This window comes from Phyllostomus discolor, chromosome 8, assembly GCF_004126475.2.
Source record: "Phyllostomus discolor isolate MPI-MPIP mPhyDis1 chromosome 8, mPhyDis1.pri.v3, whole genome shotgun sequence".
Classification (NCBI taxonomy): Eukaryota; Metazoa; Chordata; class Mammalia; order Chiroptera; family Phyllostomidae; genus Phyllostomus; species Phyllostomus discolor.
The window spans coordinates 94,018,954-94,032,265 of NC_040910.2; the positions used below are offsets into that span (position 1 = coordinate 94,018,954).

The window sequence follows — 13,312 nt, forward strand, 5'->3', positions numbered from 1 at the left end:
TCCCTTAGACCATGAACTTCTTGAGAGCAGACATCATCTAAAACATCCTCCTCAGTCCAGTGCCTGGCACTGCTTAGTAAATAAAAATTCAGCAATTATCTACAGGCATTTCCTCTGGACCGAGAGCTGCACGTGAAGGATGCTCTGGGTGTGCGCCGAGGCTCCACAGTGAAGGGTGAGGTGGGATCTGGCCAGTTTGCATCCCAACAGCTACCCCTCACGTGCCCTGTGATGCGTTCATCAGAATCCTTCTGTATTTCCACATTGGTCATCTTCTCCCACATTTTTGCAGACTGACCTTCTTGTCCGGGTTGCTTATTTTCCTTCCCCTCTTGGCTAATTCCTACTCATTCTTTAAGGCTCAGCTCCAAGCAGACATTTTTTAGGACATCTCTCAGCTTCACCTCTTCTGGGAAGCCCCAGGCTTCCACTGTGCCTCAGCAATCGACGCTTGCAGTGAGTCTCTCTGGACTTCCTTACTGAGTCAGGCTTGCAAGGTCATCAAAGCACCCTCAGAATTCCCTTAACCACCCCACGGAAAAGAGCTAAAAACTACAACAGGAGGAATTCAAATTAGGTATCAGGAAGAACCTCTTAACACCAGGTAAAAGGCACCAGAATAACTATTTGAAAAGAGAAAAGAAGAAAGACCTTTCAAAGGGTCTCTTCCTACCTGCTGGTCAGGGCACTGAAACCTCATTCAGAAAAGGGTAAGACAGGAAAGTGCTTTAGGTGCTTTAGGGCCTGGGTTATCGAAGGGTGAGGTTTTACCTGCTGGAGCATCCTGCTTCAGCGCGGTCAGCCAGGGTTCTGGGTCGCAGACACGAGGAGCGTTATCCACCTAGTCATGAGGACACAGACTGGGACATAGGTCCAGCAAAGGGCTCAGTTCTGGAGGAATCTCAGATGAGTAGCTCCAGAGCCTATGGTATGAGAGAGAAGACAAGGGCCACACACAGGTGAGGGCTTCTCCCGGTGACTCACTCCTGCTGTCACTAAGCAGAGGGACCAAAATGAGAACCAAAGAGAGACGGGGCAGACAGGGAGAGTCTTTTCTGTTTCCTGCCAACCAGGGGAACGGCGGAAACTTTTACAAGAGCTATTGGAGGCTCCCTGGGCTTCTCCAGGGCTAGTTTTACTACAGGGGTTTGGGGTGGGGCTGCACGTCTTCTGGGTCAGTGTGATGTGGAGGATGAAGACTCCAGGAGACAGAGAAGCCTGGTGCTCCATCCTCTCCACTAGACAGAAACATCCTATTTTAGGATAGCCAGCAGTTGACAGGGTGGGGGGCTGAGGACAGCTAGATGCTCCAGGAAGAGAAAGCACAGCTCAGTTGTTCACAGGTAAGTCACATCACCTTCCTGGCCCAGTTTGATTACTCACCTTGCAAATGGGGGTACTAAAATCTGCCTCACAAGGAGTCGCTGTGAAAGTCAGTGAGGTCATGGATCGAAAGCACTGCACAAAGTACAAATCTGAATATTCACCAGAGTGGGGATATTGTTATTACAATGGACAATACTTGGGGGCGCTGATCAGGTGGAACACTCCAGTGTCAACCTGAAGATGAGACTTTCAAAGGAGGGGAATCCATCTGAGAGAGGGTGTTGTGAGCCTGGGTGTAGGCCAATCTCTGAAAAACTGTAAGTGACCCTCAGGCTCAGAATTTCCCAGGCTACAGGCTGCCCCAGCAAGGTGAGTTGAGGTTGAGGGATGTCTGCAATGGATTAACCTTGGTGGAGACTTCCTTTTCTTAAAACATTTCTTTAAAAGATTTTTAAAAATTTCTTTTTAGAGGGGAAAGAAGGGAGAAAGAGAAGGAGAGAAACACTGATGTGAGAGAGATATCTCGCATGCCCCCAGCTGGGGACCTGGCCCGCAACCCAGGCATGGACCCTGACTGGGAATCAAACTGGCAACCTTTTGGTTCACAGGCCGGCACCCACTCCACTGGAGCCACACCAGCCAAGGTGGTGGAGACTTTCTCGAGGCTCTAAATCCATCTAGTCTTTGAAACAACTTAGGAATAGGAACTGTCATGGAAACTGGAAAATGAACAATTCGGGCAGAGAAGGGAATCGGGACTGTGGTCACTCTGAACACAGACTGTATCTCCGCCAAGGGCCTGCTACGCAAAGGGCTCCGGAAAACTCGGGAACAAAACTCCCTCAACTGGAAGCTCATCTTAGAGAGGACCACAGATGAAGCACGAGAGGTTGTGAGGTTAGAACCCAAAGCCCATGCCCCCTTGGATGCAGATCACTAGAGCTCCTTAAGCTTTATTTCCTCACTTTCAGCCTTCACAGCGACTCCTTGTGAGGTAGATTTTACTACCTCCATTTGCAAGATGAGGAATCAAACTGGGCCAGGAAGGTGATGTGACTTACCTGTGAACAACTGAGCTGTGCTTTCTCTTCATGGAGCATCTAGCTGTCCTCAGCCCCCCACCCCAGCAACTACAGGCTATCCTAAAATAGGATGTTTCTGTCTAGTGGAGAGGATGGAGCACCAGGCTTCTCTGTCTCTCAGGGTCTTCATCCTCCACATCACACAGAACTAGAAGATGTGCGGCCCCACCCCAAACTTCTGCAGTCTGCAGAAAAAGAACACTAATATCCAGACCTCACAGGGCAGAAGAGCTCACGACCAAATGGGCTAATAGTACCTGTGAGAGCTACTTGCAAATGTTGGTTATAACATGAAACGTCAGCTCCCAGCCAGAGTCAAGTCAGGTTAGAGCGGGTTTTCCCCAGTCCTCCCAGCCCTTGCTCCCAATCGGTTTCCCGGTTACAAGCCAAGAAGTTCTGGAAAGGGTGTGACCACAGTGGGCAGAAGGGAGCCGGTAATGAATAGATGAAACACCTAGTCAAGGCAAGACAAGCGCCAACCTGATCACCAGCTTCTCCTCCTCCCCAGCCTCGGAGGACAGTGGGAGGGAAGACGAGAAGAGCCGGGGAAGGGTCCAGGTAGCCTAGCCGACTCGGTCCGGGGGGGGGGTGGGGACCGGGGACTCCGGGTGTAGGTAAAGTGCCCGCCGGGGCCAAGACTGGGATGCCACTCCTTGAAACACCTGGCACGGGGAGAGTATGTCCTTCCCAGGAAGGTGGACATGACCCCAGCCAAGGGCGCGCCTTCCCCGACGGCTCCCGGAGCCAGCCACCCCTTCACTGGTTCCTCTGTAGGGCCAGGAGAGGACCAGGGGCAGGGACCCGGCCTGCCAACCGGGACTTTTCCCCCACTGCGGGTCGCCAGCTGCAGGCAAGGTAGAAAAGTGGAGGGTGACCGTCAAAGGTCCTTGTTCATGAAAGGTCCTGGTAAGGGCCAGGAGCCAGGCTACCTCGTCCGGGGCTACGAGAGGATCCAAGAAAAAAAAAAGAGAGAGAGAGAGAGAGCGAGCGCAGGGAAAATGCCCACTTTCCCCCAGCGCTCCGGAGGCAAACCTGCCTCTGCTGCCGCTTTGGGGTCACTGAAGGGCTTCGGACCGGGGCTGGGGGTGGCACTCACCGATCCCACAGCCTGAGCCGCCGTGCGTGAGGTCCCCGTTGGGCCCGACTGGAAAGGCGGGCGGGTCGGGTGGGGCGGCGGGAAGAGCCCTTGGAGCGCAGGGAAGAGGAGGGGCGGGAGCGAACCCGGGAGAGAAAGCCGAGACTGCGGGCTCGCACCCGGCCGCAGCCGCTCTAAGCTATGCGGCGGGGGCCAGCCGGCTCCTCCCTGAGGGCGGTGCTAGCGTACCCGGCGCGCGGCGCACGTGGTCCGCCTGGGATGCGGGGATCCCCAGTTGGGGGCTCCACCGGCACAAAATTTTGAGAGCCTGGGGTAAGATGGGAATGCAAGGGAGGCCCTTGGTATTCTGGTGGGAGAGGCGCGAAAAGCAGTGTTTCCTCGGCCATTTACTGGGCTGTGGAGTCTTTCGGTAGGGGCCGCCAGGGTGGAATCTCGCGCCCGGCTCTCTGACCCCATCCCTCTGATAGGCCTCGCCGTGAGGTCTGAGCAGTGGTACTGCGCGTGACGTGCCTTTTCCATTCCTTGCTCCTCTGATGGGCCGGCCCACGGCCACGACCCGGGAGGACCTGGGCTGAGCAGCCCCATGCTAGAGATGGCGTGGGGAGCCGGTGGGGCGTGGGAAACCAGCAACACCCTGGGTCGGACGCGCGCGCGATCCGCCGGCCCGGAAGCGCAGGCCACCCCGCGTTGGCCGGAAGCGCGTCTTGGGAGGCGGAAGCTGCTTGCTCCCGCGTCGCCCCGCGGGTCTCTGTCCGCCGGGTGGCCCGACAGCCTGGCTGCCCGACCAGCGTAGACCGCCCTCTGCCAAGGGGCGCAGAGACCAGCCAGTGCATGGAAGGTATTAGGCGCCGAGGCGGTGGTGGAAAAGGGTTTTTATTAAAAGGCCAGCCGATCGATTTGTTACCGTGAAGTATATTGTTCCTTGGCCCAGACAGGTCATCCATGCATTCATTTGTTCAGCGTACTTCTTGTTTGGTCAACAGATGTGTTTTTCATGTGTGCCACTTTCCAGACGTTGATATGTGGCTGAGAGGCGTTTTATATCCTTTGAAATTAACAACTAACACTGGTATGCGCTATACACTCCCCTATCCCTTACCCCGCCCCCCCCCCCATTCATTCGCATCCATTCTTCCTAGCTATACCTAACATGAAATTTGGCTCTCTGTAAATGTAAGCAGCAGCCTGGGGCTCAGGAGGTCACAGCGGGACTCAAATTGTTGTACTAGAGGCAGTAATTTCAGTCTCTGAACTGAAACCAAGGCCCCAACTCCAATGTGTGCTTGGATACCTTCTCTGCCCCTGTCCCTCTTCCCATCTTTCAGGTTTCACTTAAAGGTCATTAGTTTATGTGTATTCAATTTTCATTACACAATCTTAATGACATACTATGTTGTAATAGGAGTTTCTATGAGGCTGTGATTCCATTCTCAGTTTATATCCCAAATGCACTTTCTTTGTGTATCTGCCTTATATGTCCTGAAAATAGCTAAAACTTTTCAACCAATAATTTCGTGCTATTAGTATGACATTTTTATCCTAATGTGTTAGTGTGAGGCTTCTTCCCACAAGTCCTAGGTGCTACTCTAAAATCTAAGAATAAGAGTAAAATTAAGTCAGGTACATATATATGCCAATTCCACAAGAACACTGCTTTCCACAAATGTATTTCTTTGCTCTCATTTCCACAGGAAGAAGAAAAAAATGTCTCAGAAGCAGATGAAGGAAGCTTTTGTCAGTAACCACAATGGAACCAGCGTGCTAGAAGTCACCCAGGGCTTGTGCTTGCCTGTGCTCTGTATCCTGTGCAGAGGGCTCCTGGTCATTCTCTCACAGCTCTCGCGTTCTTCACATACCTGGAGAGCTCGGTTCTTCATTGACTTCGTTTTCCTCATAGTTCCCCTGGTGACCACTCTGACCATTTTGTCTTCATTTATCTACCTTGAGCACCTCGCTGTAATTATCTTTGGGGCAGGGCTATTCTACCAAATATATCACCAGAGAACTTGCTATGCCAGAATGCCTGTCCAGAAAATCCTTGAAAAGTTCTCAAAAATTAGTCTAGAATCAGAATACATTCCAGCCATCTCCTGTTTCCGTGTAATCAACAGCGCATTTACTGCTGTTGCCATTTTGGCTGTGGACTTCCCACTTTTTCCCAGAAGATTTGCCAAAGCTGAGCTCTATGGCACAGGAGCAATGGATTTTGGTGTAGGAGGCTTTGTTTTTGGGACTGCAATGGTTTGTCCAGAGATTAGGAAAAAATGTATGGAAGGGTCCAAATTTTATTCTTTTACAAAGTCATTGTACTCTGTTTGGCCATTGGTCTTTCTAGGAATGGGACGATTAATCATCATAAAATCCATAGGCTACCAGGAACATTTAACTGAGTATGGAGTTCACTGGAACTTTTTCTTTACCTTAATAGTTGTGAAATTGATAACATCACTGCTTTTGACTTTCTTTCCCCCAAATAAATCTTGGGTTGTGGCTGTCAGTATTACTGTATTATACCAGTTAGCCCTCGACTTAACCCCATTGAAAAGGGTAATTTTGTATGGCACTGATGGCAGAGGCACAAGGGCTGGTTTCTTCAATGCCAACCGAGAAGGAATAATGTCTACCTTGGGGTACGTGGCAATACACATGGCTGGTGTACAAACAGGGTCATATGTGCTTAAAAAAAGATCACACATTAAAGACTGGATAAAAGTAGCATGTTGTATTCTACTGACAGCTGTTAGCCTCTTTGTATCTCTTTACATAGTTCAGGTAAATGTAGAAAAAGTATCTCGAAGAATGGCCAATTTAGCCTTTTGTATTTGGATAGTTGCTTCTAGCCTAATCCTTCTTAGTAGTTTATTACTGGGTGACATAATTTTGAGTTTTGCCAAATTTCTAATTCAAGGGGCTGTAGTACCATGTTCTTGGAAACTTATCCAGTCTCCAGCTACAAATAAAAAGCATTTAGAAGCTCTAGTCTCTGAAGCTGAAAGAAAGAAACCCAGTCTTTGTTTAATCACAGCTATAAACAGAAACCAGTTGATTTTTTTCTTGCTGTCAAATATAACAACTGGCCTAATCAACCTGTTGGTAGATACATTGCACAGCAGCACCTTGTGGGGCTTGTTTGTGCTCTGCCTCTATATGTTTACCAACTGTTTAATTATATACACTCTACACTTGCAAGATAAGACTATAAAATTTTGGTGATCAAAAGGCAGTGGATGTGTGTGTTTGAGCTATTAATGAGGGAGAATATTAAATGTGAAGAAAAGGGGTTTTGGGCAATCCAGTGTTAACTAGATTTTATTAAACTGAGTTTCAATCCTCTATAATAATAGTGAGGCTTAATATCTTCATGTATCTGCACTATGTAAAACAAGCTAATAGAGAAGAAACAAAGTGTTGTGTCTTGTTAGAATGTTAAATTTCAGTATTTTAAAGGAATTGTAGTTGTGACACTGGAAGATTGGAGGGTGGAGAAAGGTTTTTTACTCTTATATAACCTTATACCATTCTATATTTTTTACTGTATGTATTTTATAACATTTACATTAAAACTGTGAGTTGTGGAAATGTCAACAATTCTTTACTGCTCAATTTTAATCTTTTAAAAAAGCCTAAGTATGAGAAAGCAAGTGTTTAAAATCAAATACACATATACTATTAAAGTCAGAAAACAGTAAAATGCTTCAAAGAATAGACAGAATTGTGTGATATAGTTAACATGGTTAACTTGGGACTAATTCATGTTTTTGTTTTTTAGCCTACTAAATACTAAAGCTCCTGGTATCTTGGAGCTTGCAATCTTGTGGGAGAAGCACATTAAACAACTTTTATAAATTGTGTTATCATGAAATACAGGTTGTCAAATGGCAAGTCAAGAACTGAACTAGCAAAGTCAAGATTATTTTCCCTAGAGATGGTACTTATTTTGAGCCACAGCTGATGGGTAGGATGAATTGTTGTTTGTGTGTCTAAGGTGTGGGGGGCCAAGTGCTGATAAGAGAAGGGGTAAATAACAGCAACTAGGAGTATGAATCCCTCAGCAAAGGTCCTGAGTTCGGAGAGCACCTCGCACATGGTGGAAATTAAAGAAGGCATGAGCTCAGAAAAGGAGTAATGAGCTAGGGAGGCAGGCAGGGGCCACATCAGGCATGCCTTATCTACCATGTTAAGGGGAAAAAGAACCAGTGAGAAAATCATCAAATACCTAGTCTAACAACAAAACTATAGCTATATAGGCCTTGGCCTGGTAGCTCAGTTGGTTGAAGCATTGTCCTGGTACACCAAGGTTGTGGGTTCAATCCCTGGTCAGGGCACGTACAAGAATCAACAGACGAATGCATAAATAAGTGAAACAACTAATTGATGTTTCTCTCCCCTCCCTCTATGCAAAATCAATAACATAAAAAATTCTTTTAAAAACCATAGCTATAAGAAGTTTTAATGTCCTACAGAGCTTGAGTCTTTTAAAGACTTAAGAACTTTGAAGCTGCTGTTTGAAATCTAAGATGTAAAACACAAATTAAAATACTGATTGTAGGGAGAGAGAGAAACATTGATATGTTGTTCCACTTACTAATGCATTCACTGATTCCTGCTGCCATGACCGGGGGTCAAACTGGCAACCTTGGGGTATCGGAGTGACGCTTGAACAACTGGAGCTGCCTGGACAGAGCTAAACAAAAATTTCCCTTTCCAATTCTAATGTTCCTTGTATATTGTTTTAAAAAAAAGTGGGTGGAAAAAAAGCCAAACTATGCTGTACACCTGAAACTAATACAAAACAATACTAAATGTAAACTAATTGAAAAAATTAAAAAGAAAAACAAGAAAAAAATTAAAATCTGCCTTTCTATAGTCCATTCTGTTTTCAAGTAAAAATATGATTATTGCAGTGACAAGGAGAAAATGTTCCAGTTAATTTTATATTTGGTAAACAGTCTGGATTGTTTGTAGGAAGAACCTCCTCTAACATTAAATTGTAGATTTGCTTAGTTTTAGTTGCCTCTAAATTAGTTCAAAATTAATTTTAGTCCCTGATTTGTTAGATGACTATTCTACTAATTTACTTGTTTGTTACATTGATGATGGCTAGTTTAGTATTTATGTGCCATTTTGTATCTGCTAACTACAACATATTATATTTGGAGGGAATCTATTCATGAAACGAATTTTCCCCTCAAATCAGTATACTGAATGGTTATATAGTTCTAAGAACAAAAATTAGATTTTATTTTCAATGAAAAGACTTTCGGGATTTAATAGAAGTATGTGAACGAAGCATGACCAGGACAGGTGACTGGCCTGCCCGCTGTGTCACAGTGCTCATCCGCCACCATTGTCTGTTCAGGGCCTTCCAAGCAGGGCTGCGAGGCCCTCCACGTTCTCAGCCCTCCTTTAACTAAAGGTAATTTAAAGTAGGTAATTTAAATAAAGGTAGTTTAAAGTAGGTAATTGGGTGTCTTAATGAATATGTGGTCTACTGCTGCTTGTCAGTAACCGCTCCTTCATCCTTTTCTAGGTCATCAGTATCTTGGGAAGTGTATGTCTCACAGTTACACGTACTGAACCATAACTTAAAAGAACAAAGTGAATTATGTTTTTTCCACCTCCAATTATGATACTCATGTAAGAGAAAACTAATGAAATAGCATTCATAACCAGAATTAGTAAAAAGGATCCTTCTGACTTGATTCTGCCTTCAGAAGAGAGACAGAGACCATCCAACAAGGATTTATTGAGCTCCAGTGTGCCAGGTCCAGGTCAGTCCAGGGAAACAACAGAAAGTAAGACAAAGGCCCCACCTTCAAGGGGCTTACATTTTAACTTGTGGACATTATTTTCCCTTTAAAAAAATGTAAGTGGGGCCCTGGCTAGTGTGGCTCAGTGGACTGAATGCCTGCCTGTGAACCGAAGGGTTATTGGTGTAATTTCCAGTCAGAGCACATGCCAGGGCTGTGGGCCGGGTCTCCATTTGGGAGTATATAAGAGGCAACTGGTGTGTCATATTGCTATTTCTCTCCTTCTATTTTCTCCTTCCTTCCCCTCTAAGAATAAAATCTTTAAGAAAAAATGTAAGTGGGGAAAATGTGTCTATTTTTGATAGACAACAATTTCCCACTGTTAACTCATGAAAAAGAAAACTCAATTTACAGATTTGGACAACCATGATAATTTAAATAGCATTCTGTTAATATACTTTTTAAAATTTTATTTATTTTCAGAGAAAGGAGAAGGGAAGGAGAAAGAGAGGGAGAGAAACAACACTGTGTGGTTGCTTCTGGTGCGCCCCCAACTGGGGACCTGGCCTGCAACTCAGGCATGTGACCTGACTGGGAATCTAATCAGTGACCCTTTGGTTTGCAGGCCAGTACTCAATCCACTGAGCTACACCAGCCAGGGCCTCTGTTGTTAATTTTACCATGTAAAGCAACATGGTTAATATAGTGACAATTATGATTAACTCAACTTTTTTTTTAATGTATTATATTCTGCTGAGAAGGGCATTCACAGATTTAGGGTTTTTTTTTTTTAAAGATTTTATTTATTTATTTTTAGAAAGGGAAGGGAGGGAGATAGAGATAGAGACATCAATGTGCGGTTGCTGGGGGTCATGGCCTGCAACCAGGCATGTACCCTGACTGGGAATCAAACCTGCGACACTTTGGTTCGCAGCCCACGCTCAATCCACTGAGCTATGCCAGCCAGAGCTCTCAACTTTCTTTTCAAGTATCAATATTTGAGGACAGAAAAGAGAGAGGGAAAGAGAAGAAAAAATAATACGTTTAATCTGGTCCAAGACCTTATCCTATGAGCTTCTGAAAGTGACTTTCATTTTACACAATTATAAACAGGCAATATCCACCTCATATACGTGAATAAGTTTGTTTAGAAGATGACAACCAGTTTTATTTTTATTGTACATCAATGTTGTATAAATCATACAAAAACATACTTTGCTCCCTAGGAGTTTATGTATAGTCTATGAAGATAAATAATAAGGAATAAATCAATACTCTTCATTTCTTTTCAACCTAGGTAGCTTGGAAAATAGTCATATGTCATTTATACCTGATTTTTGTAGTTGGCTCTCACACATTGGGGACCTGTATAAGAAGAAAAATGGCATTTTGCGGATTATTTATCACATCTCTATCACTTCAAGTGTTCTTTATTAGGTAACTGTTACAGTGTCCTCCACTGTGATTGCTTTCTCCTTCCTGACATTTCAAATCCTTCCACCTTGACCTTCACAATGCCAACATTGAAATTTAAAAATAAGCAACTGGCTTTTTTATATAGTAATGACTTATTTTGTCAGTTAGAGGTAAACTCTCTAAAGGCATGTATTTAGTCATGAAGTATCTGCTGCAGCACTACTGCTTATAGCTGAGGATAGAAAAACTGAAAATATTAATAAAAATGAGCCCTGACTGGTGTGGCTCAGTGGGCTGAGCATTGTCCTGTGGACCAAAGGGTCACTGCTCAATCCCCAGTCAGGGCACATCTCTGGGTTGTAGGCCAGGGCCCAGGTTGGGGGTGAGCAAGGTGCAACCAATTGACGTTTCTCTTCCTCTCTTCCCCTGTCTCTAAAAATAAATAAAATCTTAAAATATTAAAAAACGAAAAAGAGTGCCTATTGTAAAACTAAGATAAATAAAACTTCTAGGAATTGTTTTGCAATGAAATAATTTTCTAAACATTTTCCCTCAATATTTTATAATATGGCTTTATCATATTGGTAGCACCCAGGTTCTCTCCTTAACCTCTTTAAGTAGTCTGACAAATTATCCACCTTTTTAGCTTTATAAAAATATTTACTGAATACCTATAGTATGTGAAACATTGTCCAAAGATAGTAAGCATTGTGCTCAATAAGCATTTTTATGTCAGTAGACATAAAAAAAATATCCAAATCAGGTATAGTAAACTCAGATGGAAAGAGATGGTTGTAGTTTCCTTATGTTTTATATTTGAATTTTAAAGCCTTTTATAAGTTAGATTTAAATCCCCATTTAAATATTCTGTTCTTTGCTAGTACTGGTATGTACTCAGTCACAAAAGCTATTAAAATTAGCACCTATATATTGAGCTTGCTACTTTCAATGTCCTTTATTAACCATAATCCAAAGAAAGTTTAAAAGGTAGCCTTGGCTGGGTCTCAAGTTGGTTAGAGGGTCGTCCCAATATGGCAAGGTTGCGGCTTTCATTCCAGGTCAGGGCACATACAAGAATCAACCAATGGGTGCACAAACAAGTGGAAGAACAAATTGATGTTTCTCTCTCTCTCTCAAATCAATAAATAAAAAATTTTAAAAGGTATAAAGTAGTCACATTAATCAAGTCTTTATAGGAGCACCTTTAGATCTTAAGAACCACAGTATTCTTTTTTCCTTCGGAATGTTTTTACATAAACACAAGATCCTCTAAAAATGTCCAAATGTTGGCCATGTAGTCTAACTTGTCAGAAGCTGCATGCACGTCCTAGATGCTCACTGGATTTAAGCTAACAACCACACTGTTTTGCTCTACCAACATGGCCACAAGACACAAATACTTACTGGATAATCACACTTTGGGTCTTAACAATGGTTCTTCCACCCTAACAGTGACCACACCATCTTTGGTCAACATGGCTAAGGATGCACTATCATTGAATCTCTAAGACTATATGTAATGACCAAAATATTTTTAATTAAAAAATTTTTAGAGAGGTATGGGGAGAGGGCCAGAGAAGGGGATAGAGAGAGGGAGAGAAGAAACATCGACCTACCATTGGTTGTTTCCCACATGTGCCCTGATCAGAGGTCGAACCTGCAACCCTGGCGCATAGGGACGACGCTCCCACCAACTTAGCGACCTGGCCTGGGCAACCAAAGTATTTTTTAAAGGTCATTATCTCAGCTCTAGCCTAATCTCCCAGGAAACACAGATTTGTTATCAGGATTAGGTAGTTTAAGAGCAGTAAATGGATTTATCCTTAAAATCGTCATACTTTCCCTAGGCAAAATACTTCCTGACAATTATTCTGGCTTTACAACAGGCTTTCAAAGCCTTCAAGGTAGGAACTGAGTACATGGTGGCACGCATGTATAAGTGAATCATCTTTAGACCAGCTCCGCTTCTTAGGAGAGAGGGTGAGAGGGAAGGGCCTTTGGCCAGTATCAGTACTTTGCCCAAGGGAACTAGTGTCCTATCTGAGTCCCTAAGTTAACATTAACCCGGCCCAAGAAGTTTTACTGGTTAGGGCCTATACACAAGCCGCTCTACACAAAGTCTTGCCTCTAAGTGTAACAACACCACCAACAACAAAACTGTCAGCACTTGGGAATTGCCTCCTTGGCGGTATCTCAGCGCAGTCTCAGTCTGGGAAGCAGTGATGCGGCTGGCTCCTGGTTAATCGGAGTGTCTGGGAAAGCGACGTCCAGTGCCAGGAAACCAAGTCCAGAGTTTGTTTCTTACCCCGTAGATGCCCGTCTCCCTTTCCCTTATTCCAGCCTTTGGCTGTCACTGACTTCGAAAGCCTCAGCTCCTTCCCACTTACCCAGGTCCTCACTGGGCCTCAACCCTCGGTTGGGCCCTGACTCAGCTCGGCTTGGTTCCCTTCGCCCCTCGGCCCTCGGGAGAGCGGTTTCCAGGCCCGCGCGTTAGGGGCCTGAGGTTTAGGTCTACTCAGTCATTCTCAGCAGTCCTGTTTTTAATTTATTCGAGTAGCTAGACTCCGGGTAGGGTGCCGATCACCCGGCTCCAGGGGACGTGAGGGGAACCCGGGGAACCCCACCCCCGCTGCTACGGTTTT

At 44.7% G+C, this 13,312-nt stretch overlaps 2 protein-coding genes and 1 long non-coding RNA gene across 8 annotated transcripts in view; 1 reads left to right on the forward strand and 2 right to left on the reverse strand.

Annotated features, from left to right (window-relative positions):
- MYO19 (myosin XIX) overlaps window positions 1–3,119 on the reverse strand; it is a 30,390-nt gene extending 27,271 nt beyond the window's left edge. The window contains 2 exon segments of the mRNA XM_028521418.2: window positions 772–923; window positions 2,666–3,119. Coding sequence (XP_028377219.1) covers window positions 772–783 — 12 coding nt within the window. The 5' untranslated portion in view covers window positions 784–923; window positions 2,666–3,119.
- A 448-nt stretch (window positions 3,120–3,567) lies between these two features.
- PIGW (phosphatidylinositol glycan anchor biosynthesis class W) lies at window positions 3,568–7,689 on the forward strand. Of its 6 annotated transcripts, XM_036033611.1 has the most exons (3): window positions 3,568–3,816; window positions 4,488–4,573; window positions 5,196–7,689. In XM_036033611.1, exon 3 carries the CDS (start codon window positions 5,209–5,211, stop codon window positions 6,715–6,717), a length of 1,509 nt encoding a protein of 502 aa, XP_035889504.1. In that variant the 5' UTR covers window positions 3,568–3,816; window positions 4,488–4,573; window positions 5,196–5,208; the 3' UTR covers window positions 6,718–7,689. The 6 variants fall into 6 exon arrangements, with proteins under 6 accessions (XP_035889504.1, XP_035889501.1, XP_035889503.1 ...); XM_036033608.1 differs by lacking the exon at window positions 4,488–4,573 and having other exon boundaries at window positions 3,568–4,248; XM_036033610.1 differs by lacking the exon at window positions 4,488–4,573 and having other exon boundaries at window positions 3,568–4,142.
- Window positions 7,690–9,850: 2,161 nt separating this feature from the next.
- On the reverse strand, window positions 9,851–13,309 carry LOC118502188. The gene is made up of 3 exons (XR_004904880.1): window positions 13,058–13,309; window positions 10,232–11,096; window positions 9,851–9,981 (listed from the first exon to the last, which is right to left on the reverse strand). It is a non-coding gene; the product is annotated as an uncharacterized LOC118502188 (long non-coding RNA).
- Window positions 13,310–13,312: the final 3 nt, after the last annotated feature.